This window comes from Fulvia fulva, chromosome 1, assembly GCF_020509005.1.
Source record: "Fulvia fulva chromosome 1, complete sequence".
Taxonomy (NCBI): Eukaryota; Fungi; Ascomycota; class Dothideomycetes; order Mycosphaerellales; family Mycosphaerellaceae; genus Fulvia; species Fulvia fulva.
Window position 1 is genome coordinate 4560115 of NC_063012.1, and position 27285 is coordinate 4587399.

The 27285-nt window shown below is 51.6% G+C and overlaps 8 protein-coding genes across 8 annotated transcripts; 5 read left to right on the plus strand and 3 right to left on the minus strand.

Annotated features, from left to right (window-relative positions):
• Positions 1-7517: 7517 nt before the first annotated feature.
• CLAFUR5_00900 (uncharacterized protein) lies at positions 7518-10025 on the minus strand (the record flags this gene model as incomplete). Its single annotated transcript, XM_047900048.1, has 1 exon — positions 7518-10025. One exon carries the CDS (start codon positions 10023-10025, stop codon positions 7518-7520), a length of 2508 nt encoding a protein of 835 aa, XP_047757181.1.
• Positions 10026-10346: 321 nt separating this feature from the next.
• Positions 10347-11816, minus strand: CLAFUR5_00901 (uncharacterized protein; the record flags this gene model as incomplete). Its single annotated transcript, XM_047900049.1, has 1 exon — positions 10347-11816. The coding sequence occupies one exon, from the start codon at positions 11814-11816 to the stop codon at positions 10347-10349; it is 1470 nt and encodes a 489-aa protein (XP_047757180.1).
• A 246-nt stretch (positions 11817-12062) lies between these two features.
• On the plus strand, positions 12063-13094 carry CLAFUR5_00902 (uncharacterized protein; the record flags this gene model as incomplete). The annotated part of the gene is made up of 2 exons (XM_047900050.1): positions 12063-12268; positions 12329-13094. 2 exons carry the CDS (start codon positions 12063-12065, stop codon positions 13092-13094), a joined length of 972 nt encoding a protein of 323 aa, XP_047757179.1.
• A 322-nt stretch (positions 13095-13416) lies between these two features.
• CLAFUR5_00903 (uncharacterized protein) lies at positions 13417-14331 on the plus strand (the record flags this gene model as incomplete). The annotated part of the gene is made up of 1 exon (XM_047900051.1): positions 13417-14331. One exon carries the CDS (start codon positions 13417-13419, stop codon positions 14329-14331), a length of 915 nt encoding a protein of 304 aa, XP_047757178.1.
• A 1858-nt stretch (positions 14332-16189) lies between these two features.
• CLAFUR5_00904 (uncharacterized protein) lies at positions 16190-17053 on the plus strand (the record flags this gene model as incomplete). The annotated part of the gene is made up of 1 exon (XM_047900052.1): positions 16190-17053. The coding sequence occupies one exon, from the start codon at positions 16190-16192 to the stop codon at positions 17051-17053; it is 864 nt and encodes a 287-aa protein (XP_047757185.1).
• Positions 17054-18647: 1594 nt separating this feature from the next.
• CLAFUR5_00905 (putative peptidyl-tRNA hydrolase 2) lies at positions 18648-19455 on the minus strand (the record flags this gene model as incomplete). Its single annotated transcript, XM_047900053.1, has 2 exons — positions 18648-18955; positions 19140-19455. 2 exons carry the CDS (start codon positions 19453-19455, stop codon positions 18648-18650), a joined length of 624 nt encoding a protein of 207 aa, XP_047757184.1.
• Positions 19456-20297: 842 nt separating this feature from the next.
• CLAFUR5_00906 (Choline-sulfatase) lies at positions 20298-22010 on the plus strand (the record flags this gene model as incomplete). The annotated part of the gene is made up of 1 exon (XM_047900054.1): positions 20298-22010. The coding sequence occupies one exon, from the start codon at positions 20298-20300 to the stop codon at positions 22008-22010; it is 1713 nt and encodes a 570-aa protein (XP_047757183.1).
• Positions 22011-24633: 2623 nt separating this feature from the next.
• Positions 24634-25738, plus strand: CLAFUR5_00907 (Cell wall mannoprotein CIS3; the record flags this gene model as incomplete). Its single annotated transcript, XM_047900055.1, has 3 exons — positions 24634-25138; positions 25192-25238; positions 25394-25738. 3 exons carry the CDS (start codon positions 24634-24636, stop codon positions 25736-25738), a joined length of 897 nt encoding a protein of 298 aa, XP_047757182.1.
• Positions 25739-27285: the final 1547 nt, after the last annotated feature.

Consider the following 27285-nt stretch of genomic DNA (forward strand, 5'->3'; position numbering starts at 1 on the left):
GATAAGTTAGAAATACTTAACGTACTTTACTACCGAGCGGGCTATACTACCGAGCGGGCTACTTTTACTAAGAAGTATAACGTACTTTACTACCGAGCGGGCTATACTACCGAGCGGGCTACTTTTACTAAGAACTGTACTACTTCTACTTTAATTACGACGGTATCTTAACACGACGACATCCTATAGAATCGTTACTAGGAGGACAATTCCTCTTTAGATTCTTCGCTATCTAGCAAGTCTACTTAATAGGTACGTACGTTATGCCCCGACTCGCTATATCGCTTATAGCGTCGTAGCCTTAGTACTAGCCGAATACTATCTAGCGACTCTCTACTCACTTCCTACCTCCTAGTATCCTCTAGAGGTATTAATTGCGACGCCTTATTAAAGGTTAGAGACCCTCTAGACTGAATGTACTTACGCTTTCGTGCTTTCCGCTATATAAGGGCCTCGTTAGACTTACGTAGCTTACTAATCTCGCTTCTTATAAGAGCGATTTAATACGCTATCTCTCTACTCCCTCTCTATTGCCCTATTAAACGACCTTCCTCTTTCTACTACGCCTTTCTAAACCCGTAACGACGCTCTAAGACGTAATGACACCTATTATAAACCCTGTCTCGTCGAAGTTATAGGTATCCTAGTTAAGGATGCTATACTTCTCCTTTATATTACGTATAAGTAAGAACTACTTCTCGATAACGTCTAGATCTTCTATTAGGGCTCGCTAACGATCGTATCTACGTATTATACGAACCTTTAGCTCACGATGCCGCCTAATAAACCTGTCTGTCTAATTGAGACTAGCGGGCTTAAGACCCTTCTCTTATAGTAATGAATTGGCTATTACTCGTATACTAGCCTTTAATAGTAGGAAACCTCTAAGATCTAGCTCGAGTATATACTTAAGTATCACCCTCTCTTCTAGCTCTATAAGCTTCTTCAAATTAGGCTCGTAGTCACCCCGAGGAGGTCGTGTATTCAATCGATATCCTAGTATAGTTCGAGACGCGTCGTATACCTTTATAGTAAGTCGATTCGTAATTGTCGCGTCGCGTTTCGTAGCCTAGACAGCTAAGGTCAGTTTGGCCTCGTTTAAAGACAATATACGCTATAATAGTAGTTATATAGCTATATCTATAGAAGTAGTACAGTTCTTAGTAAAAGTGGCCCGCTCGGTAGTATAGCCCGCTCGATAGTAAAGTACGTTATAGTTCGTACGATAATAGTATAACGAGCGTATTAAGCTTAATAGTATAGCGCCTATTATCATCTTTACCCTTAATCCTAAGCTCTAGGTAAGGGTATTACTATTATTAATATAGGTAAGATTATCTATAAGAGGCCCTAGCTATTATCAAAGGGTTAATAGCTATAATAGCTATAAGGCTTTAATTATTAGTAAGGCTACTAGCTATTAATATTACTAGAGGTACCTATTATTACTACTATTGGTAAGGTTACTACTCTAGAAGAGAGTAATTTTAAGGAGATAAAGTTAAGGTATTAATAATAACGGAGTCTCGGAAGAGAGACCTAAGGTACCCCTTAGTAGAGTCTATACTTAGCGTAGCCTTATAAGCTACGAGCGTATTACGCTCTAACTACTCTCTAGATATTATTAATATCACTACTATATAACCTTCCTTCTCTACTACTACACCTAATACGCTACTTACTAGTAGTTCTATTAAGTACCCTTATATAATTATAGATAGTAAGTAGACTAGAAAGATAAGAAAGTATATAAAGTATACTATCGAATAGATAGATAGTACTATTATAAAGGTATCTTATAGTGAATTAAAAGGTAGTATAGAGAAGACGATAGCCGACTATTATTATAATAACCTATTAGCGGCTAGTCTACTACTTAGCTAGTATAAGCTAAAGAGCTAGATACTAGACAACTTAGATATTATAGATAGTAATAAGTCTATAACGCTAAATAATCTATTACTAATAGTCGACCTTATAACGCTTATATAATATAGATATAACTTAAGGTAAGCTAAGGCTTAGTATATAGATAGATAGATATTTTATTAAGCTGTTATAGTGCCCTTTAGCCTATATAGCTATACTATCTTGTTTTCGGATATATAGAGGGGAAACCGTATTAGTGAAAACCCTTCCTCCTTCCCGCCTATCTTTTCCTCCTAGTTGTCGTCTTAAATTTCCCTTATTAGGGGTACGCTAGTGTTATAGGCCTGCCCTAATAACTACCCTATCTACAACCCCCCTAGCTTCCGCCTCTTGTCTATCCACTCCTCCGTCTCGCTAGCGAGGCTAAACTACTAGAGGTATCCCTACTGTAGTATCTACCGAGAGATTCGGCGAATGTTGCCTTTGTCCCTAATAATTGACTTATAGTCTCTCCTTCCCGCTTAGTGCCTCCAATTTCCCCTACCTCTCGCCTACTACGGGCATCGTAGTAGTATATATTCTAGGTTCTACGATAGGTAGCTATACTAGTAGGCTAGGCTATAGATGTCTAGTGCGCGTCTCCTAAATAGGTAGGCCCTTAATGTAATATATTCGGACCTGATTTAGATCGCTATGCTTGCTTCGGCCCTTATTAGGTCCCTATATAGCTAGTAATTATGTCTCTAGAAGGCTCGGAGCGCTATCGGGCCTATTGTCTTAGGGGGCTTCCTTTTCTAGTCCTGCTCCTATAGGTAGCTCGCTATCTATTCCGCTAGGCTTTAGGTCTTAGCCTTGCTCCCGCCGGCCTAGCGAGTCCTACGCTCCTCCTCTTTTCGTGCTAGCTATTCGGTACTTGTCTATACGGCCGTAAAGGTAGTAAGGTCATCCTCTTTTTGGCTTATCCTATGTCCGGCTCCTCTCCGGTAGCGGCTTTCTATCTTATTCTTTACCTCCTAGATCGTAGTTTGTACTAGGTAATCTGTCGTCTTTACCGCGTATTAAATTCTTATTCCCCGGATATACTAGCCGATTAGTAGTATTCCTGTCTCTATTTCTACCGTGCTTATTAACGTTGTCTTATATACGCCTAGTACCCTACGTAGGTTGCCTACCTATATCCTATTTAGGGGTTGCTCTATCCGTTTCGGGATCGGCTTGCCTACGCCTCCTATTCCCCAAATCTATACCCCGTATAATATAGCTAGTCTAACGATCGCCTTATATATTACTCTTGCCTTGTCGAATGTTACTCCCTATATAGATACTATAAGCCTCTTTATCGAGGCTTTATTGACTTACGCTCGACTCTAGGCTTTCTTAATCTATATATTCTAGCTTAGCTTCGGGTCGAGCTAGATCCCTAGTACTCGTAGCTCCGCTAATAGCTTAGTCTCGTAGCCTTAGATTCTTACCGCCGCCTTTATATTATAGTATATTCTCGCTTGACTAAAGTGTATAAGTTAGTACTTTTTAGGGGCAAACCGGGCACTATACTTCTTTGCCTACTCCTCGCATTTCTTGTACCTATCTTTAAGGAGGCGACAGTTCTCTTCTATCGAGTCTAACTAGGCTAGGATGTTTATGTCGTCTACGAACCCTAATACTAAGGTTTACGGAGAGGTGAGTAGGGGGATAAGATTAGACATAAATATTAGAAACAGGATAGGGGAGAGAGTAGATCCCTAAGGTATTCTAGCCTCTACCTTTACCGGGTCGGACGTATACCTTCCTAGGACTAGGTATGTCGTCCGTTCCTAGAGAAAGGAGTAGACGAACGTCGTTACCTACTAGGGGATACCTTTCTACTATAGGATATATATTAGCCTTTAGTATAAGACGTTATCGAAGGCTCCTACGATATCGAGGGCAAGGAAGGAATCGTATTTAGTAAGCTAGCTACGAGATAAGGTAACAAGTCTTAACCGCGCTTTCCTACTTATCTAGTACTACCGTATAGCCTCGTTTCGAGAGGTTAGCCCGGAGCAAAAGCTTCCCTCTACGCCCTCCCTCCCTATTTGCTCCTTAAGCTAATATCTACCTCTATAGGCCTAAGCCCTTTAGTGCTCTCTATTAACCGATATACGTATCCGTCCTCTCGGGCTATATAGATAGTATTAGCCGTCGCTACTAGTATATACTACGCCCTAGGTTTTAACGCCCTTTACGTTACCGTAGCCTATCTCTAGAAAGCGGCCGTCTATACCTCGTAGGTTTACTCGGGGCACATACTACGCCGGGTAGCGTACTCCTTACGTTTCTACCTACTAACTAATATAAAGTTCCTTCTTACCCTGTCCTCGATCCTCCCCGATTATAGAACTAATCTACTTATATTATACGTCTTTTCCCCGTCCTAATAGCCGTCTTTTTCTTACTTCGGCTATCGTCTTTTCCTCGTTATAATCTACTATATTAGACTAGGTACGTTATGTAGCGGGATAGATAGTGTCTTAGGCAAAACCCTCGTTCCTATACCGGGTGTTTAATAGGCCCTTATAGGCTTCGTCGCGTATCTACCTACCTACCGTATTGCCCGCTAGTAAATACTAGATTGTTTCGTAGTCCGCTCGACGCCGTTATATAGTCCGCTTAGTTATTGTTCTATAGTCCGCTCGTCTAATGTTCGTCGCTTAGCCCGCTCGGTTTACGGTCTCCGGAGGTGAAAATTCTGTACTTATACTAGAGGTGTCCTATCGAGCGTATAGGCCACGGTTCCGCGCCCTTCTTATACGTAGAAAGAAGAGGGACTCGCTCCCGACACGAGTACACGCTCGTCGGATGGTTTTTATACCCGTTTTGCTAGTAGTCCTCTATTCGCCGCGGCTTCGCCTACGTTACGCGCCCGTCGCGCCTACGACGCTCTAGCGTAAGAATACTTAGCTCTCTCGTAGTAAGACGAGAGGTTCGTAGCCGACACTACGTATAGGTGATTCTCGTCGTCGACCGCTTAATATATAGATAGATAGATAGATGATTCATTTACCCGTTATAGTGCCCTCCGGCCTATACGGGTTTATGTCTATATATGTTGCTATATAAGGTAGGAAACCTGTTCCTAGGTAAAAACCTCCCCTCCTTCTCTAATAGCTTCCTTGCTATAAGTTCTTAGTTTTTCTTCTATTAGGGTGCACTAGTATCATAGTGGTTAGCCTCTAACTACCTTGTCTATAACCCTAGAGTTCTCCCCCTCTTCCTGCTCTCCTCCTCCTTCTTTCTCTCCTTAATCTATCTCTCTGTTTCCCTAGTAAGAGAGAACTGCTCCAAAAATCCTTAGTAGATAATCCACCTTATAATTCTCTAGAGGTCTCCCTTGTTACTAACTATAGCTTAGAAGTTTCTGTTCCTTACTATTACCCTCTATTTACCTCTCCCTATACTCTATTCTTTATAAACTAGAAGTCTATGTTCGACATTCTAGGACAGGTAGCCGTATAGGCAACTCTTGTCTTCGATACCTAGGACTTTTCTCTAATATAGGTATGCCCTAACTCCGATATGTTTAGAGCGGATTTGTATTGCTATACTTACTTCTGACCTAGTTAGGTCTAAACGGCTTAATATATAGTTAGCTAGTCTAAGATATACTATAGTATAATAACGACTCTCGACTTAAGACTTACTATAGTAAGATATATAGTCTCTCTATAGTTAACTTAATATAAGCTAGTATCTTCTAATAGTATAGTTCTTTCTTATACTCGACTTTAGATATATTTTAGTTATTAGTTTAGCGTTATATAAATATACTCTACGGCAATATTTCTATATATAAGAGCGTATAGTAGTTTAAGAGAGAAGATAGTATTATAGTTCACCTTTATAATGCTATACTTAGTATTACGTAATCTCGTACGCTAGCGTATCTAGACTCTAATCTCGGCGTTTAATCTTGTTACGGCTTTACGATTCTTAGACTTCTCTTCTTTATAGAACTTATTTAATACTAAGATATTTATATATTTACGCTCTATACCGTCTTATTTATATTACTTAAAGAACGTCTATTATTAAATAGCGAAACTACTAGAAATAGGGTTAGCTATAGAGTTAAGAGTAGCGAGAAATAAGGCATCTATATATAATAGTAGCGATAGCGAGGTAGTAATATCTATAGCGACGATAAGATAGAAATAAGATCGTCGAATAAGGATAAGAGTACGTTAATAACGGATAAGTTATAGTAGTTACGAGATCGATAGCTTAGCAACACCTACACGGACCTCAATATTGAGTTGACACTATAGTGTTACCTATCTCAAGAATAATTCGCGACAATGTCTTCGCTGTTCTCGCACGCTAGGAGCAGGTCGGTGGTGGCGTGGAGACCTTGGCGGTTACCGACGCAGGCTCCTGCGAGTAAGAGTCGCAAACAGTGATGTGCGTGGTCTTGTTGTTCAGCTTTGTTGAGGGCGACACGCGACCGTTGGCAAGATGTTGTAGCACACCAGGCGCGTCCTCTTCGTTTCATCCAGGCTTGGAGTGCGTCGCCTCCGACCACTCTCGACGTGAAGGTGGTTGTTCGGATGTTGCTTCGCCTGAGAACCACGTCATCATTTCGCAGTGAGATGCCAACGTCGGAGCGGTAGGCAGTTGTTCGGACCGCCCACTGATAAGCCTTCGCAGATCACGAGAATCGTTCAGACGTGATGGTGTAGGCGTTCGCGTGATGGACTTTGTCGTGGGTGCAATCTAGGAAGGACCATGAAGAGGTGCTTGCCTTTCCGCCGGCAGCACCGATCCCGACCCGCTGGCTGGGTATGCCTACTACGATGTGTCCCAGCTGAACGATAACCATAATGCGTTTAATATCGATGGTTACTGCGATCGGTATCATGTTGTGAGCGCATGTTTCACAAGCCGTTGATGTGCACAGGGAGCTGTCGCGCCGACGACTGGGTGGTTGATCGACAGGCTCGATATAGCTCACGTTGGGCTGGATCTGCGGCGCTGCAGGAGAGGCTGCTCCTACACAAAATATGTATGACACTCTTCGTGAGCAGAATTCTCATTGTGAGGTTCATGGCGCACGCAAGACATGAAGTTCGTTGCTGACCACCACTTTGAAGCAAGCACCTCAACGGATCGGCGAAGAGGCGCATTGTTGGCGAAGCCTCATCCCGTTGGGCTGGCGTTCGTGCATGTCTGTCCATGACCCGACCTTGGGATTATCAGCACGGCAGGGCAATGGAAGCGACTTCGGTGTACTGCTCGTCGATGACATTACCGGTACTACCACCACGGCGCCCCGTTAGCTGGCCACACGGGGAGATCTGGTCGCATTGGGTGCTTGCATACCGCTAGCTCGAGACTTGTAACGCCTTCCGTGGACCAAACGCTACTACTTTACGGCAAGGGGAGGCCGACACGCTTCAAGAGACAAGAATTGAAGATCTATCTTGACAACACTACTAGCATGGGTGAGACGAGGGACATGAAACGTAGGTGTGCGAACGTGTTGAGAAGAAACTACGAAGGTTCCAAGATCGAAACGACGCGCGACGTCACGTCGTTCATCTCCATTCATGACTAGCCCGGATAGCTCATGACTTTCCAATGCCTTGTCCCTGAAGTCAGCTTACAAGCTACCCTCAAATCCAAGAGTTATTGCGTCCAATATTGCGCATCATAGCCTCGAATGCCTGAGCTGGGTTAAGCCAGTGATACCGCCAAGCAGCTTGCTCAGCGAGAAGCTCCGGGTGCGCATCAAGTCGAGCTGCAATGTCCTGACCAAGGGCATTAGGAAAGACGGCCGGCACAGCAGTATGTGTATCTGCAGCGTGCATCTGTTGAGTGTGCCGGGTGATCAGGTCGGCTAGCTTGTTGCGCATCATGTACTTGTTGCGCTCGATAGTAAAGAACTGCTGCCAGTGCTGTGGGAGCGAATGAGGCCAACCGTGGTGGACGTGGTGCTCGATTAGCGTCATAAGATCAGTGTTCTTAGCTAGATTCGAGCCGCGAGCTTGGTCAATCTGCTGTAGCTTGCTAAAGAATCCAATACCATAGCCACCGAATCCAGTAATTGGCACAGTTGCACCGGCTACACCACTTGTCGTAATCAAGATAGCCGTAGGCACGGCTGCTTGTGGGTTTAGCCAGCTGTCGAGAAGGTTGACCAAAGCGATGAGATACGGATCGGCTAGTCCGTTCGTGACAGCGATCGGCCAGGGAAGGACGCCACGACGTTGCACGACCATACCGAAGAACTGAAGGGGCGTATTAGCGCCACCAGGGCGCTCGGCTTCTGGGTTGTTCGCGCCAGAGTTCGTGTAGTTGTTGACACGAAGGCGGAACTGGGCCAAGCGGTTGATAAGCATTTGAAGGTACGCCGGGGTGGCCTGAGAGGAGACTCGCATAGCGTGAATATGCAAGGCGAAGGGTCTAGAGTCCATAGCTGGAGTAGCTTGGGCGTTCTTAATGTCCTCGCAAATAGTGGCCCAATCGGGGTCCGGTATATCCCAGTATCGTCCAAGGTCCGGATTCTTCAGGAGGTCTGCCATCGTGGTGTTCCGGTCTACAACTTCGAATGACTCGTCCCATTCACACGCAACGCCTAATTCCTCGCAATTGCTACAGCGTTGATCGGTGAATTTGACGTTGCTCTTAGTAGTACCAGCTAGGGAGCAAGAGCTTCCTGTGGTCTGGCAGTTCAAGCACTTCTGTAGTCTTCGCATCTGACGTCTGTGGTCCTTGTCTCTCTCTGCTGTGCGGCGATGCTTAGCACTCCGACGTGAGTATCGAGAATGAGTGCCCACAACACCACCTCTCAGCTCCTCTGAGCCCGGCCTATACAGACCCCAAGCATCCAGCTGCTCGACGCGTTCACCGTACTGAACGAAAGGGCTCCAGTGGCCGAGAAGAGGCTCGTGCCCATACTCTTGCAGAATGTTTGACAAGTCGCTACCCTCGGCGTTGTCGTTATGCAGCCAGACAATCCTCGTGTTCTCGTCGACATCGCCAAGAATGTGAGCTGTAGCTGGGTCTTCAGGTCTAGTCCCATCTGTGACCATGCCTAATACGTAGTTGGAAACTGAGGCATCGTTGGTCTGAGTGTAGTGCTGGAGGAACAGTAGTGTCACATACAATTGTGTGACATCCACATTGTTGACAGTAGAGAGAACCTCTAGCTCTGCCTCGAATACTGGATCTGCTGGGGTAAGGCCCCTAACATGGGGCAGGTAGATCTGCTGGAGGAAGTTGTCATACTCTGGTGTTCGCGTTCCAATGTAGTTGTCAGGAAGATACGCATTGGGCTGCCAGTTGCTGAATCGAAGGCGCATAATGTCGTCAAGTTCGAGTCTCTGTGGCAGTCTCTCATGGAGGCGGCGTGTAGCATGGAACGCCTGAGCTAAGGCGTCTATTCCACAGAGATGGCCAGCACCGCTAGCCTCATCAGGAGCAAATTGGCGTCGCACGTAAGACTGCAGTTGTTGCAGGTCTCGGCGTTGGCCCTGGAGGCGACGGTTCCAGGTCTGCGCACGTTCGTCGAATCGCAAAGAAGGATCGGGCAGCAGAGAAGGGTCGGTAGCATCGGTACCGATGCTCTCGAAGTCATCGATTGCTTGGAGGAGTAACCACTCGCGGACAATATCGCTGCGCTTACGGTCATCCAACGCACTGGCATCGTCTTCATGCGGAAGTGGACCTGCGATAACCCAGTCAGGTGCGTCGTGGGCTCTCGCCATGTCCATGAGTTCGCGATAGGACATTTGGTGTAGCCTGGTGTTACCACGTGCTCGATATCGCGGTGGGTCGATGCCTTCGCGAGCTAACAGAAACCAGTAGACTTGCTCTCGTATCGCTTCTGTAGGCAAAGTCACGGCGTACGTGACTGATCGAGGCATCGCTGCGGTGGACTCTTTGTGGAGTCTCAACTTGAGGACTCTAGTCAGTTCTGTACCACCTATCGTCGCATCTGGAGGTTCAGGGACCTGCTGTGGTGTGCTACGACTGTGCTCGGCCCTGTGTCGAGTGAGTAGTTGTCGATTGTGCTGCGCCAGTCTACGGAACTCGACTAGATCGAAGGAGGTAGGCGCATCCGACCACATATCTAGTCGATGTGGGTACAATGGTAGTCTTCCCATCTGCGCATCAGCCATCATAAAAGAAAGTAGCACATCTCGGAGGGTATGTGTGTTGATGTTGTCATGGCTAGACCAAGCTCTAACGGGAATTTGTCGCTCACGTGCCATGTGTCGAACAATCTCCTCTGGTAGATCCTCATAATCTTGCTGCGTGAAGTCCGGCGCAATATGTTGCTCAGGGTTCCTCTCGTACTCAGACTGTAGTCGTTGCTGGGCAGTCTGTGCTAGACGAGTAATCCGATCCAGGTCTCGATACACTTCAGCATATTGCCATTCTTCGAGGGCAAGGCGCGCTTCGTGGTAGATCTGTCGATAGCCTTCCTCGCCTTGCCGCTGCTATGGCGGCAAGCCCTCGTCGAGTTGAGCGGCAATTTCGCGGAACGTAAGCTTGGTCATATCGCGTAGACTGAGTACGCTTCGCTGAGCAGCCGAGAGGGTATCCACACGCTCCAGTCGCGCACTACCCTTCTTCTTGCTCTTCCTTGCTCTCTTCTTTTCGCCCTTCTTCTCGTCATTCTCGCCATTCTTCTCTTCGTCCTTCTTTCCCTTCTTGTGCGCCACTCGCGCCAATCGCAATTCTTCGTTCTCGTTCCTACTCCTAAAAAGTCTATGCGCTTGCGCCGCCATCTTTTTCACTTGAGCTTCGTCGTATACGCCTAGTTGTGCCGCAAGGCGCTCTGCATTGAGATCTGCTACGAGCTTAGTCAAATTTCCACTACGCAGCTTTTGCAGGCCTCTGCTCTTGCACCACTCTTTGTAGAAAGTCCAGCATGCTCGATAATCTTCTGTCGGGTCATTAGGTCCGAGCTCGCGATCCTCATCTCCAGGCTCGGCAGGCTCGGCAGGCTCGACAGACCCGAAAACGTTGCTACTGGGCGCGACAGTGCGTCTGGACTTCTTTGCAGGCTTAGGCTCCGATTCCGCAGTAGTAGCTGGCTTGGACAGGACGTCGCCCTCGCCAAGAATGCTGAACTTGCGTTTCTTGTTTGGTGCGGCTCGCTTCTGCTTGTTCGTGCTGTCCTCATCTTCATTCTCACTCTCTTCCTCTTCGTCCTCGGTATCTGAATCGCTAGAGTCGCTCCTAGACCCAGAGTCGCTTCCAGAGCCGTCGTCATTAGGTGGTCCAGAACCGCTCGGTTGCAAACCTCCACGACCTCCGCGACCTCCCCTACCACCTCGAGTCGTCGTCGTCTTCTTGTTGGCGCCCTTTCCTGCTTCAGCGGCGGCTGTCGTAGTACGAGTCGATCGCCGCGTTCCTGCGGCCATGTAGATCGGAGCGGCAGTTGATTTCAGGGCAACAGGGTGATCAGGCGTACAGAACAGGGTCACGGACTGCGGCTTACCGTCCCCGTCCTTGTAGTGTGTAGTTAGTTGGCCACGGAGGTGCAGGATCAGGCTTGGTGCTTCCGACATTGGTGGAGGTGTTTCCTTCACGAGTCGAATAGTATATCGTGGGCGGTCGAGTGAGTCGAAGTGCGCCTTTAGCCATCTGCTGCCGAGAATGACATCGTGGCGGGAGTCGAGGTCGGTGACGACGCAGTCTGTCGTCGAGCAGTGGCCGTTAAGGTCGAGTCTGATCTGCTTGTGCTGGGTACTGGCGGCGGACTTGGTACTTGATGTTTGCGAGAGTGTGGCGCTATAGAAGTTGAATGGCTGTGAGGAGTCGAGTAGACAGCGCACAGGTACACTGCCTACAGTGCCGCATACTGTCAACTCGGTCATGTTGTGTGGTGGATGCATGTTGGGAGGCGACTGCGGGTGGTGAAGCGCCTGAGCGCTGGATTGTCGGCGACCAAGGAGCGCCATGTTGTGACCATCTGTGTGTTGAGTAGGAGCAGGCTTCTAGAAGTGAAGTGCCATCTGTTGTAGCATGCTCGAATGTGCTCGTGGGGCTTCCGGGGTTTTCGTATGTGTTCTGGAAGTTCTGGATTTGAGCAAAGAACGCTAACGCAACGCCGCACATGCCCGCAGGAGTCATCTCTTCCTTTCCCACACATCACCTACAGTGATCGTACATTCTCACCTACATACCCTCCCACACGAACCGCAGTCATGCAGGCCTCTTCCTCAACTTCGCCAGCCGCGGTTGAGGATACCCTCGACCTGGTTCATCGCGCGCTGACAGTGCTGAACGGCCCAGTGCGCGAGCTCGATCTTCTCTTCGGCGACATCTACGACGCTGCCTACGAACTCGAGGAGTACGAAGCAGTTCGTGGCGCGGTGTCAATCCTGTTGAACGACAGCCGCATTCCTACATTGTAAGTACGAGTCTAGTAACCAGTGGCGCAAGGCGGAAACACTGGCCCTACCATTTGCAGGCACCGAGCCCAGCTCCACATCTACATGGTTACGCTAGAGCGCGAGGACGAGCATGCATGGAAGCAGTTCCTCCAAGCCGAAGCAGCGCTCGCGGAGATCGACAAAGTCCAGGTCAAGCGTGGTCTGCACGGCCACCCTCGAGTCGACGCAGTCAAGAAAGGTCTGGAAGAGTACCGCCACTTCTTCGACACTGGTGGACACGGCTATGGCTTGGACGAGAAGATATCCAGACCCAAGAACGCCGTTCAAGATCTGCTCCTACGTCGCAAGGCCGAGGAGGAAGAGGAGGAGCGAGCAGAGGCTGCAAAGAAGGCACGTCTAGCAGCAAAGATCAAGACTCTGGATCCAGCTGGAGCAGACATTCGCACTCCTGTCAAGCAAGGTAGCGTCGACAACGGCGACAAGACCATCACCCCTGGACGCGAGAGAGAACCACTTTTCGACCGAAGTGTTGCGCCTCCAGCTCCACCCTCCTTCGTCTCGCATACCTCAAGCGACAACGACTACGGCGTCGGAGCCGGAGGCGCTGTACAAGCAACCATCCAGCGACGCCGCAAGCCACCTCAGCTCAGCCTTGCGCCCTCATTGTCTCGCGATTCTTCCGACTCTTCCGTCCTCTCGTCGCCGTACACCATGCCCGGTGGACTGGCTCTGCGCCCGTTGCGCGGCTCTGACTCGGACGCCGAGCAGAACTATAATCGGATCTTGCGTCAGAAGAGCTGGCGTGGACCGCTGCCAGGTGATGGCGATGGTGAGAGGAAGTAGGATACTGGAACGATGAGGTAGACGTTAGGCGGGCAAAGCTTGGGGTACGCTGGGGATGCCAAGCGCCGCGTTGCGCCCCAGTGCAGAACCAGAGCTAGCACACTTCGCGGCGGGAGACGGTAGTGACTCTGTCGATGAGTCTCAATAGGCCGATGTTCGCCAAAGCGATATCTGCAAAGTTGCTCGTCCAACTTTTTGTAGTTTGCAAACACTACTTGTATCGAGCTCTTCTGATGTGGTACCGAAAAGTAACTACGAGGAGAGAGCGCTCCTTGAATGTAGGCACTTTTCTCAGCATTCACCCTTCAGTACCACAGCGGCAATGGAGAAGACGAGAGGCTCGAAAGGTGCTCCAGCCAAGAAGCCAGCTTTGACACATTTCCTCTGCCTGCCGCTGGTGACAAAGACATCTCGACCCCAACTCGAGCACTCCCTCAAGCTATTCAAAACCGCAGTCCGTCCCATGCGACAGGACGACGCGATAGAAGCGCAGAGCGATGATGACGATACAGACAAAGCTACCAGCGCTCCCGATATTCATCACAAAGCCATTCGACCTGTTGACACTCTTCACTGTACACTTGGTGTAATGAGCCTGAAGCCAGAGCAACTGGTGGCCGCCATCACGTGTCTGGAGACATTGGACGTGATCGCATGTCTGCAGGGTCAAGGTCAAGCCATCCCAGAGACTGATGAACTACCGAATACTGGCCATCCTTCTCTCGACCGGCCACCGACCACTGCTCCAATTCAAGCCTTGAAGGTCAATCTGAAGGGTCTAGAATCTATGCATGCGCCGGAGAAGACTTCGATCTTGTACTCCGCTCCAAAGGACGACTCTGACCGCCTCTACCCTTTCTGCTTGGCGGTGCAGAAGCTTTTCAAGGATAAAGGCTTCTTGGTCGATGATGATAGAAAGTTGAAGCTGCATGCTACCATCGTCAATACAATCTACGCGAAGGGACGCCAGCGCAGACGGCCAAAGCGAGACGCCATGCCACAAGCGTCCTCTGGTTCTGGCAACACAGAGCAAGGCCATGGAGCCAAGGCAAACGCCCTACTAAAGATCGATGCTCGGCCTGTGATCGAACAGTACAAGGATTTTGTGTGGGCTGAGGATGTTGTGCTTGATCGTATGGCCATTTGTGAGATGGGAGCTAAGAAGTCGCTGGACGCAGCTGGGAATGTCATTGATGAGCGATATACCGAAGTAGCGTCCATCGCATTACCACTCTGAGGGCCTTCGCATCAGGTGGACTGAGCACTCTTGCAGTGCGCATCGTGGCTTGCGTGATGCAGTGACGCGAGTGTATTGAGCATACCGCACAAGACCTCGCGCAGTGCTGTATTGACCTGCAGCTAGAGTCTGGTTGGTCGAAGCTGTATCATGCATACGCCACGCTCCATGCTGATAAGAATACTTATTACGAAGAGTGTGATGTAGATGAACAGGAGCAGCGTTTGCTGCAACACCGCAGATCGGTGGCAGCGCAGACTGTCTGAATCCTGTCGATCACCGAGACCTGACAGTTGGGACGACGGGACCTTGTGTTTATCAACGGTCCGTGAAACATATGTCTCCACGATCTACCGATTCAAAGTGCTATCTGTTAATTGACCGCATTATGGTTATCGTTCAGCTGAAACACAGCATGATAGGCATCCCAGTCCAAGGCATCGGGAGCGGGTTCAGCGGTTCAGCCCTCCATGGTTCTTCCTAGACCACACCCACGACAAGATTCCATGCCGCAAACCCATACACCACCAGCTTGAACTGTTCTCGTGGCATGTGAAGGCTTGCAGTTGGCGGTCCGAACAATTGTCTACCGCTCTCCGACGGCGGACATTCGACTGGCGAGATGATGACGCTTACGTGTTCCTGAAACGGCGGCCATCAACACGTCGCAAATGGTCAGAGGCTGCGCTCGTCAAAGTCTGGATGAAACAGGCAGGCGTGGCAGGATGCGCCTGTGTGCTACGGCAACGGCATCTCGCCAAACCATCACATGTCACTCACCACTCTCAACTTCAACAAAGCCGAACAACAATGGGGCCACGCACTTCGAGGTTTGCGACGCGCACTCGCAGACAGCGTGCATCGGTAGCCGCCAAGCACTCAACGCCGCCACCCACCTGCAAACATCGTCGCGACGCATCTCGCATGTGATCACCCATGTGTCATTGCTGCAGTGCGAGCGAGCGATGTGACGACGTCGGCTCCTCTGGCGAAAACAGAAATTTCCCGGTGTTGCGGCAACCTACTTTCGCGCAGAGTTCAAGAGTCGAGACCCGTTGGTGGAGCACCGCGGTCATCGCCTGCCATCCTCCTCGTGCTCGGAGCCGGCGCCTGGGTAGTGCGGGAGACCCAACTGGTTACAGTAGAACCTCCGTTATAGCGACACTCCGAATAACGATATCTTCGTTGTAACGATACTGTTTGGAAGTCCACGCAGGGGTTAACACCACCAATTGAGGCGCCCTGTATAACGATATCTCCATCATAGCGATATGTCGGCTCTGCCGCGGGCCCGGCCGCGGCGCATCGTTATAACGGAGGTTCTCCTGTATCCTTGCCAGACTGCAGGTACGGCAAATCAAGCGTGTAGCCCAGCGAATCACACCTTCAAAGTGGTCCGTCAATCAATCTGTCGGGCCAGTGACAGGCTGACAGCTGCGCACGACCATGTGTTCTCCCGTGGATGCATCCGCCCCTGTCTGCTCCGGTCGGCTACTGCAGCGGAGCCCGTAGGGCTGCACCGTGATTGATCGGGGCGATGCCAGTTCTTGCTTCAAGCAGTGGAGACTGCTCTCCCTCGTCGGTTAAAGATAGCAGAGGACGCGCGCTCACTTTTCTGCCTCTCCCTGTCAACGGTCTTTACACTCACGATCGCACATCTTGGGCGCTCTACTGCTGTGCGGTATCACTCTCTTTACTGCTCGCCAATATCCATTCTTTACATAAGACGGCCCAGACTACACTCTCTAGACCAACTTGATCTTCATACCGCAGAGCCGGACGCCCTTGGCATCACGAAGCCTAAGACATTCACGAACACAAGCCTACGAAGCATTGCTTAGCGAAGCCTTCCGCAACAATGATCAACTCTATCGTCGCATCCCTTGCCCTCTTCGGCGCATCAGTCGCTGCTGGCTCTGTTGGAAGGGCAAAGGTCGTCAACAAGTGCGATTACGACGTGTACCTGTGCAACGTCCCAGCATCGGGTGGCGGCTACCAACAGATCGACAAGACTCTGTCCGCAGGTGACTCTTACACTCAGCAATGGACATCGCTTTCCAACGATAACGGCTGGAGCATCAAGCTGAGCCAAGATGGTGACAACTTTGGCGGCCACATCATGCAGTACGAGTACACGTTCCACAACGACGGCATCATCTGGTACGACCTGAGCTGCGTCGACGGCAACCCATGGGACAAGGACTGGGAGATCACTGCCAACGGCTCCGAGTGCAGTCCCAAGCAGCAGGCATATCGCTACTCCACCGACGATGCCTATGGCATGCAGTCGTGTGCCTCTGACGCAGAGATCACCGTCACCCTGTGCACTGGTCTGTCTGCAGACAATGGTACCTCCACCGGCTCCTCTGGCTCTGACACTGGCTCTGACTCTGAACCCAGCGCACCAAGCTACCAGGCCAGGTCCTCCTCGGCGCCAGCAGCACCAGCCTACCAGGCACCAGCCTCGACTCCACCCACTCTTGCGACCTACGCAGCACCAACCTACGGTTACAACTGGAAAAACGACGATGCCCAGAAGTCTGCCCATCCTCCGACAACATTCGCGACCTCGACCACAGCAGTTGTCGCGGACCACTACGGCAACATGGTCACCGTGGTTGAGACCGCACTTGAGACTGCTTACGTGACCGCAACCGCTTACGCTGAGAAGGCCAGGCGTCACCAGCACCACCCTCACGGTCACGCCGACCACCACACATAGACGTCGGTGGCGCGGTAGCTGCACATATCAGACAAGACATATCACGACAAGATTTCCCTTCTATGCAGTTCGCCACAAGATTCTGCTTCACTCTCTTGCAGACATCTTACGGCAACTGATCCCCATTTTGGCATGCTTCATTGTTTATAGACTGAACATCACATTTTACACACACACACACACACACACACACACACAACGCCCCAGGGGGGAGAACGACTCGAATGAGCGAGAAGCGGTTGGAGGAAGTTTATGTCAAGCTACTGTACCGCTCACCACATCTTTTCTACGGCAGATTATGATCACCTCATACGGCATTTGTGCGCAAACAGTGTTTCGCTGCCGGCCTGTGAGTTGCTGGTCCTGCCTGGAAAAGTCGGGAGCGAGGATATTTTAGCTACGGTCACGAGGAGATGCACGCAGACAGTCCTGACGCTACGGCGCAGACTTGGGAGATGGTGGGCATATGGAGTTCGGTTCGATCAAAACCGGCATAGATGATAGAGATTCCCCCCATGCAAGCACGAGAAAGAGTATATAGGCATTATGGGTTCATTTTTTGGAAGGACTACAGAATTTACTCATTGATTTACATACGAATCTCTTCCTTCATCACACTTGAGGCTGTGTCTGTCTTGCTTGCGTGGTGGTTGTCGTATACCCTTGTGTAGATCGCAGTTCGCAATTCGGAGATCGCGAAGTGGATTTGATGGACGTGGTCTAGATTGTGGTTTGCGCTGCTGAGTGACGCGGTGCCCGAAGTGGTTGTCCACGACGAGTCTACGACGCTTCTGTGAGTCGTCCGTTTGGTGGTCTTGGTACGGTACGTTCATTTTAGTGTTGTACACGACCACATAGGAGATGCTTGACTTGATGCTTTGCGGTCCAAACCGCCGAGCAGATCAGAGATGTCACACACAATGGATTGAGAAGGCTTGAGTCCGGCACTTGGGAATCGGCAATGTCATTCCCATTGCGCTGTCACTAAGAGCCCCTCGGACGATACCTCAAGGCAACGGTCCACCGTCATGATTCAGACTCTCCAACCTGAGATCATTGTGTCTACATTGCTCGCGCCCGCCCATGTGTGTTCTTCTAAAGGAAGGTCCCGCGTCTTACAACGTCATTGTATTCATGTTGAGCCCATCGGTCTGATCGAAGAGCCACATTTTCTCGGATGGCGTGCTCGGGAAAGCGTCGAAGAAGTCTGGAAGCACGACCTGAAGCGATCAGCCGCGAAGGCTCTTGAAGGAGAAAAGAGAGCGAAAGGTCACATGACAGCGAAATCTGTCGTTGTGTGTGTACCGTCGCGAAGACTTGGAAGTACTTGCTGTTTGTACCTCTCCGCTATCGGCGTGTCTTCAGTCGCACGACATGCGTAGTGCTGGTATTCTGATGTGACCCCATCATCTCTTTCACTGTCGCACGACGGATTGATAGGCGACCACACATATGCGCTCGCTCTCTTTCACGCCGTCGACAGCACCACAGCTAGGCTTGACTGTAGCGACTGCATCGATCACTGGATGGCGCCTTGACGATAGGTTTGGCGATCGCTAGCTGGGCGCAGGGAGTGTGCAGCTCGACACTGGTCTTACAACAGCGACAGATGCCCGGTGACCTCGTCGACTTTGCTCTTCGGCGCCGGGCCAATGCCTAGCACGGTCGCTGAGCCGCTAGCGATTTGCGTGCGGCCTGCATCGTGGATGACCTGTGCACACAGACCGAGACTGATGGCTTGTGCTTGAAGCATGAGCATCTCGTCCTCACTCCCGACTTTGAGCGCGACCTTTGCCTGGCCGAGCGTCTCCCATTGCTTCAGGATCGGGTGTGCTGGATTTGCGCGGACGAGCGTCTTGTAGCAGGCAAGAGTCGCGTGGCCGCACTGGGCAGCAATCTTTCCTGCTCGGGCGGTTAGTACTGGAAGTCGGTGAAGGTCACGCGCACGCTATAGCGTCACACACGAGCGGGGCGTGGGCATATGCTCGGGCGAAGGCATGTTGCATTTGAGAGCAATGTTGCATTCGAGAAGCAGCTGCCAGCGCGCGGAAGTTTTGTCGAGATCGAGATGCATACATGTACATACCCTTAGTCATGCCAAGGTCGCTGCGGACCACCAGTATGAGCTTGCATTCCTCCGTGCTGCCTGGGAAGTTCTTCAGCTCGCCCAGGTCCTGTGCATCGCTGTCGGAGGCCGCGTCGACGTCGCTGATGTCCGAGTCGTCATCATGCTCGACTTCCGATGCAGTCGCGTTCCTGTTTGATGGGCGGCTTGTTTGTAGCGACGAGCCGAACAGACCGATCGAACGAGCCTGGCCTAGGTAATATCCAGTGATGCCGGCTACAAGGGCCGTCCCTATTGCCACAGCCGCCAGCGAGGGAGGTTCCTGGGAGTCTGGCATGTTCGCCACGTGACCTGTTTCGTCGCGGGTGTCTTGTGGTGTGCACTGTGCAGTGGTCGTGGGTGTATGCGGTCCGTCCAGCGGTGACGAGGTCGACGGTCGTGTGCTTCAGATTCGGGGCATGGACGCCGGCTTGGGTCGATGCGCGCGAGAATAATACATGTACGTGCTGGTGACTTGCGATGGAGGGACGTATCAGATTGGCGTTCGCGTGAGGAGGCTCGGCCGCGCTACCCTTCGGCTTGTCGTGTAGACGAATGGCAGCATTCTCGCGACGAGTACTCCGTAGAATCGATCGAGTACTGCATTCAGCATTGAGCCAGTGCCAACCCAGCGCGAGTTCAATATTTGAAGCATGGCCTCGTCAGAGAGGCTTCCCAAGTGACGTTTACATCCATTGCAGTGTTGTCTCCAAGGGTGCATATACGTGCATATATCCCGGTCGTGCGACTCGCTAGTCCAGTCCAGCTGGGCTGTCGCTTCAATGTCCGATGCACGGACATTGCTGATGAGCGACAATGAAAATGAAATCAGGTGCTACAGCCGTCGAATGGCGTGATTCATCTTATTAGCAATACCACGCGGTGAGCAAGCAGCACCTGCTGGCGCTCGACGTCGTTACTTATTAACGCTTTCTTCTCGTACCTGATTAAGCCCTCCGTCCTGCTCGACACTTCTCCGCAATACCATCTCCAAGCTTCGCTCCCCAGCTTCCGCCATATCGTATTCGTGGGGAAGAATCAGCCTGACAAAGGCGACATATTGCACGCCGTCTGCCACCACCTCACTCGTTGTTGATACAACCACCCTACACTCCCCCAACCGAGGACATTACCTCCACCATGGACCGCCAGCAACAGCTTCGCAAGCTGCCCGACACACCGCCAACATCACCACCAGTTGGCTTTGCCGGCCAGAATGGCTTCAGCACGCCTCTCTTCCCACAGAAGCCCAACATCCTCTACATCATGGCCGACCAGCTCGCAGCGCCCCAACTCAAGATTTACAACAAGAACTCCCAGATCAAGACCCCCAACCTTGACAAACTGGCCGAGCAATCCGTCGTCTTCGACTCCGCTTACTGCAATTCGCCACTCTGTGCTCCCAGCCGCATGGCTATGATTACTGGTCAGCTTCCATCCAAGATCGGTGCTTACGACAATGCCTCACCAATCTCGGAGCAAACGCCAACATACGCACACTATCTCCGAAATGCCGGCTACGAGACGGTCCTTGGTGGCAAGATGCACTTCATCGGTGACCAGCTCCACGGCTACGAGTATCGCCTGACTGCAGACATCTACCCAGCAGACCTTGGCTGGTCAGTAAACTGGGACGAACCAGACACCCGCCTCGAGTGGTACCACAACAGCTCTTCCATCCTCCAGGCAGGTCCATGCATCCGGAGCAACCAGCTGGATTACGATGAGGAGGTCATGTACAAGGCCAAGCAATTCCTGTACGACCACGTCCGCAAGCCCCAAGGAACCCGACCATTCTGCTTGACAGTGTCGCTCACTCACCCCCACGATCCGTACACCATCGAGCACAAATACTGGGACATGTACGAGGACGTCGACATCGACATGCCCAAGGTTCAAATTCCAAAGGACCAGCTCGACCCACACAGCAAGCGTCTCCAGCATGTCGTTGATCTGGAAGACTATGACTTCACAGATGAGCAGGTCAAGCGGGCGAAGCGGGCATACTATGGCTCCGTCAGCTACGTCGATGACAACATTGGCAAGCTCATGGAGACCCTCAAGCAGTGCGGACTTGACGACAACACCATCGTCATCTTCTCTGGGGACCACGGAGACATGCTCGGCGAGCGTGGTCTGTGGTACAAGATGTCCTATTACGAGTCGTCAGTCCGCGTACCAATGCTGTTCAGCTACCCAAAGTTGTGGGCACCACATCGAGTTCCTCAGAGCGTGAGCACACTCGACATTCTGCCAACCTTGGTCGATATCGTGGGCTCCGAGCTGGTGCCAGGCTTGCCAATGGATGGTGTGTCCATTGTCCCCCATCTGAAGGGGCAAGACGTCCACGACAACGTCTTCGCTGAGTACATGGGCGAGGGCACCGTTGCACCCATGATGATGATTCGTCGCGGTCCCTGGAAGTACATCACCTGCCCGGCAGACCCAGATCTGTTCTACAATCTCGCAGACGACCCAGATGAGGTCGACGACTTGTCCAAGTCAACCGATCCTGAAATCAAGAAGGTGTACGATGCTTTCGTGGCAGAGGCGAAGGCCAAGTGGAACATGGAAGCCATCACCCAGGACGTGCTAAAGACTCAACGTGAGCGTCGCTTCTGTTTCTCGGCCCTGAAGCAAGGCAAGTGGACCAGCTGGGACTACACGGTCCCAGACAACAGCCAAGACAAGTACATACGCAGCCACATGGACCTTGACGACCTAGAGCGTCGGGCCCGCTATCCAATTGTCGACATGTATGGCAACATCAAGCCAACTACTCCACCTGCCCTTCACCAGAGCAAGGCCATCGCAGAAACGATGGCCCATCAAGCTGGCGCACTGGGACAATAGATCCGGACCAATGCATCAGGTTGATGATATGTTCTGAGATGAGAATCAGTTCGTGCAACCACGGCAAGTTTCAGCCACAGCCATATACGACTGTGTGGTTGCACGAGAAAGACGATGGTGCATCCACCACGCTACGACATCTTTGTTTGATTGGTTTCTTGCAGCGTTGAGCATGCACTTCGTTCAAGCGTCGGCGCGAGGGAATTGGACGTTTCATATGGAGACAAACCCACGGGACTCGTGGATTTCTGTTTCGTTTCAGGCGGTACTCAGCGTTGTAGCACACGGCTTGCAGCATTTACCGGGTCACTGGGACCTGATGGTGGCATGGGTCGAGAGCGAGGCGGCCTCGGCTCACAAAGGCCACGCCAAATTGCGAGAATGGCGCGAGGGAATGTACAAAGAAAACATCGGTTGTACTTATAGCACGCAAGTTTTAAGCTTCGTAACGACAGCAACCGTGTTCAGATCCCAAGAAATCACTCAAGTGTATCGACTGATCTCCTGTCTCTTGCGCTTTTGCTTGGCTTGCTGCAATGCTGTCGCTTCGAGGTTGGGGCCATGGCGGTACGAGGCGTATGCTGCGAAACCTGTCATCGTGCTTTAGGCATTGCAGATCTGGGGTGGGCTGAGTTGCGTCGTAGGTTCTGGTGTTGCAGCAGGATTGCGAAGCTTGAGCAGATCTCGCGGCGTCTTATCTTGGAGCTGTGCTCGTGTAACCCCACGCCTGTTGGCGACCATGATGGTACATGTGCGTAAGGGAAGAGTCATGCCTCGTCACTGTCACCGGTCAGTAGAAAAGGCCGCGTAGCTTGGCTGTATAAATAGCTTGGCTAAAGTTATACAGCTCCACGCGATCAATGCGATGGAGCGGAGAGCCAGACGTATAGCAGGCTATTCGCTGAGCGATATTGGAAGGCAACCCATGTGTAGTAGGTAAAGCAACGATACAGGCATGGCAAGCTCGAGTCTGTGGCGGGGTATCGAGGCATCACATGCGTGGTTAGCGAAGGAGCTACGCATGCGGGAGTCGCTGAATACGAATCAGGAACTGCTTGATGCAGGTAGACTTTACGGGAAGCCGCATGTATGATGTATCATAGCAACGTCCCTGTCCTGAGAGATGCACCAGCAGCTTGCTCGAGCTCTCGTCGTGAAGAGCTCGATGGATCTGTGGTTGCAGACGGTACGCGCAACGCTATACACGTGGGAGCCACCGACCAAGCCGTCGACATGGAGCTATATTATCATTTCCCTGCGAGATGACGGCAACCGTATGTCTGATTGCAGCCTATTCAAATATGCCTCGTCGCGACTCGCACCAAGGACAGATGTGGCAGGTCGGCGGTCGAAACAGGCGCAAGACCTCTGGCTGCCATCTCGCGGCAGGAAGCAGATCTGGCCGAGGGAGCTGTGACATGTCCATAAGGAGGAGATCAGAATCTCTGGCTGGCGTGAGCTTCGGCAACACGCTCTCCAACTCGCTGGACAGTCGAAGTGGCGCGGCGGAGACGAGGAGTAGCTTGACTTGACATGCTTCGGGTGCCAACCTCCCGAATTGACGCTCGCTTCGTCCAACCTCTCAGTCTCAGCAATCCTCGCTCATCATGCACGGTGACCATGTTCATGCTGTTTCATGACCGGTGACTGGCACATGGAAGAAGGACGTTATGTGCATTTCCGGCCACTTTTCGCAATCGCAGTGTCAGTGTCACCGATCTCAGAGCCGCACATGCAGCTAGCCTACGCACATAAACCTTGTGCTCCCTGCCATCGAACTTTGTGCTCAACGCAGCGCTTGAAAGGGTTTAACGCCATCGTGGCTGCTCTCGCAACAGTGAAGCGTGTGATTGCGATGGGGCGCCGGTTCGGTGCACAGCTCTCCGTGACCACTGGGCGTGAGAGCGGTTGACCCAAGCAATTTGCTGCACAAATTTGCCATACCAAACTCATCCGTGAACAGGACACGCTGCTGGTGCGGGCAACAGCGCCGTATTCGAGCCTCCTCTCGAGACAGGCCATGTCTGCATGCAGTGCAGATGGGGCGCATTAGCGCTGCGAACACAGCTATTCCATCCCTGCGCATGGGGGTGCTTCTCCAGCAACAGCAGCTCACGACCACTGGTGGTGCGAGGAGCTCTCTCCCTCTCTTCGCCGCAGATGCGCAGCACAGCACAGCACAGCACGGTTGCCATGGAGCGCACTAGCCAACAAGTGCATCGTGCGAATGGGGGAGACGAGATGTCGATCCGGCGCTCACCACGCTGCCGTTGCTCAGCACACCAATGAGTCGTTGCGCCGCTCTGTCCGGAAGAGATGTTGGCCCCTGCTCAGCAAGCGTACCAGCCTCCGCCACCCCAATCATTCACCAATGTGCCCGGACCACGATGCTCACGCCGGCTTAAATATCCTTTGCATTCCAGTGCCTCCTCCTTCACAACAATCCACACATCTTCCGCTCGCATATCAAGCATCTCGCCGCGACCTAACGTCTACCTCGGACATAGGCTCACTCTCGCTCCAAGCGTCTATCGACTTACAACACTCGCTGCTTGTTTGCACTCGATCAGCTTCGCTGTCCATAATACCCTCCACCAGCATTAATACCGCACCAACCATAATAATGCAGTACGCACTCACCGCCGTCGCTTTCGCGGCCGTCGCCATGGCCATGCCACAGGGCAAGGCACCACCAATGCCAGCCAGCTCCGAGTGCCAGGCAAGCTACCCGGGCACCTTCCAGATCCAGGTCGTCAACGTCACCTCCAGCTCGAACATGGTCAAGCGCCAGGACCAGAGCGGTACCCTCAGGCTCACCCTTAACAACGGTGTGCTCAAGGACGAGCAGGACCGCACCGGAAACATCGTTGCCAACAACCAGTTCCAGTTCGACAAGCCAATCCAAGACAACGCAAAGATCACCGAGGGCTGGGCTGCCTGCCCCAACGGCACCCTTGTGCTCGGCTCCGACGCTGTCTTCAAGCAGTGCTTGAGCGGTAACTTCTACAACCTGTACGATGAGAACGGTGCCGGCCAGTGCAACGAGATCTACATCCAGATCATCAATGGTGGTGGTGCCGCTTCCGCCGCCCCATCTGCCACCTCTGCCGCCAGCGTCACCCAGATTGGTATGTCGTCCGCGCTCTGTTATAAGCGACGTACACAAGCTAACAGTACTCAGGTGACGGTCAAGCACAAGCTGCCACCTCCGCTGCTCCAGTCACTCAGGTAAGTGTCCCATTGCGGAACCAATCTCCCCTCTCCTTTGAACCCACTCAAAAAAAGGTCGGCGATGGTCAAATTCAAGCCGCTACATCTGGAGCTCCTGTTACTCAGGCAAGCCCTTTGACTTGACCCATAGTACCCTTGCTAACGTCTTCAAGATCGGTGACGGCCAAGTTCAGGCATCTACCGGCGCCGTCCCAGTTACCCAGATTGGCGATGGCCAGATCCAGGCCCCAACTGGCTCCCCAGTGACCCAGATCGGTGACGGTCAGATCCAGGCCCCAACTGGCTCCCCAGTGACACAGATTGGTGATGGTCAGATCCAAGCACCAACTGGTGCCCCAGTCACTCAGATCGGTGATGGTCAAATCCAGGCCCCAACCAACGGCACCTCAAGGCCCATGCCATCCGTCCAGCCATACACTGGTGCCGCCGCCATCCCAACTGCCGTCGGCAGCGCATTCGGTCTCGCCATCGGTGCCGTCGCTATGGCCATGCTCTAAGCATGTGCGCCACCTTTTGTGCATTCTTCCTCTAGCCAGCTGCTTCACTGCAGCCGACGATCCCTTACGACGCCATCACCTCCGCCAACAGGTGATGAACGACATTGATTACACGATTCGAAATGTGAATATGAAACACTCTCCAAGGCCGAGGGACACATGGGACGCGGAGCACAGGACAAGTCTTATGGTCATGATCATACTGGTTAATGTATGCTGATGCTGTCTACACATTATGACAGCTGGGCTTTAAGGGAATGGGATCATGGCCGATCTGACGACGATCTGGGTGTTTGTTCTGAGACTCGCATAGCCTGGCGGTGTTTGTCTTATGCTCGACGTACTTCTGGAGCATAGTTTCCTGCATTTCTTGTTGCACATAGCCTTACTCCGACCTGTCATGGTTGGAATCAAATCGACGATTTGTTGCGGCCAACATCCTCTCTTTTGCCTCTCCTGGAGGCTTGTGCATGTGCATGAATAATCTTCCCCTTTTCTGTCGTTTCAGATCTTGCAGTAGTGAAGTGTTCGCCGGAACCCTTTTCTCCATCCAACTACTGGACGCGCGTCCCTGCTATTCTAGCAGACTTTTTGTGTGAGACCTACTGCAGGGGTCTTTCGAGGCCTTCTCTAGCGAATCACAACGGACAACTTCGCAGATATTGTAGTAATAGATCCAGAACCTAGTACATAACTTAGCTCTTTCTGTAACTGCTATACCTCGTTGTTTTTGAAGGTTCTCGAGGTACATATATCTCGCTAGAAACACGCCGCAGAGTGCGCAGTTACTGTTCTTGGCCTTTAGGAGGTCCAGATTAGGGCTACCCGATAGAGGGCATTGTGGAGAACCCTGCAACAAGTCTCACCCAAAAAGTCTGCTAGAATATGCCGTTTCTGCGAAAAACCTATGGGCAGCCCCCATTTTCGACTACGGGCAGCCCCAATCCTGACTAATGTATCAGTTTCAAATTGCTATTCAAAGGTGAATACCCACCCCCCGGCCCTCCGCTGCACTTGGGTCCTCCCAACAGATCCTCCTTCCCTTCGGGGGGCTCCTCCTACCTTGGGCCCCTCCTAAGTTTGCTTCGACTACGAGAAACAGAGGGCTATTAGCCCTCGCCGGGCGGGCAGGTGCATTTTGGAGTGTTAGAGGTCAATCAAATTTCGAAAAGTGACTAAGCATGGGGCTGCCCGTAGTCGAAAACGGGGGCTGCCCATAGGTTTTTCGCGGTTTCTGCTGACAACCTTGCGCTCTACCGCCGAGAATAGTTCTGGCGGCATCAACATCAACCACGGTTCGTACACCTTCTGCAGGTTTCGATGATCGCGACATGCGTGTCATGAACAATATGTTTGCTAAATCTGCTTGCAGGTCCTGCCGCCAAGTTGCCGCTGACATTAGACACGATCGAGATCATGTCTGACACATGGAATGCGACCGCAACAACACAATCTCTCAGCCGACTGGTGGACTGCGGGGTCATTCCGACGTCCGCGGTTATGGGCAATCCGTCAGAGCCGCTGGATTGCAGGAATGGGAACAGTAT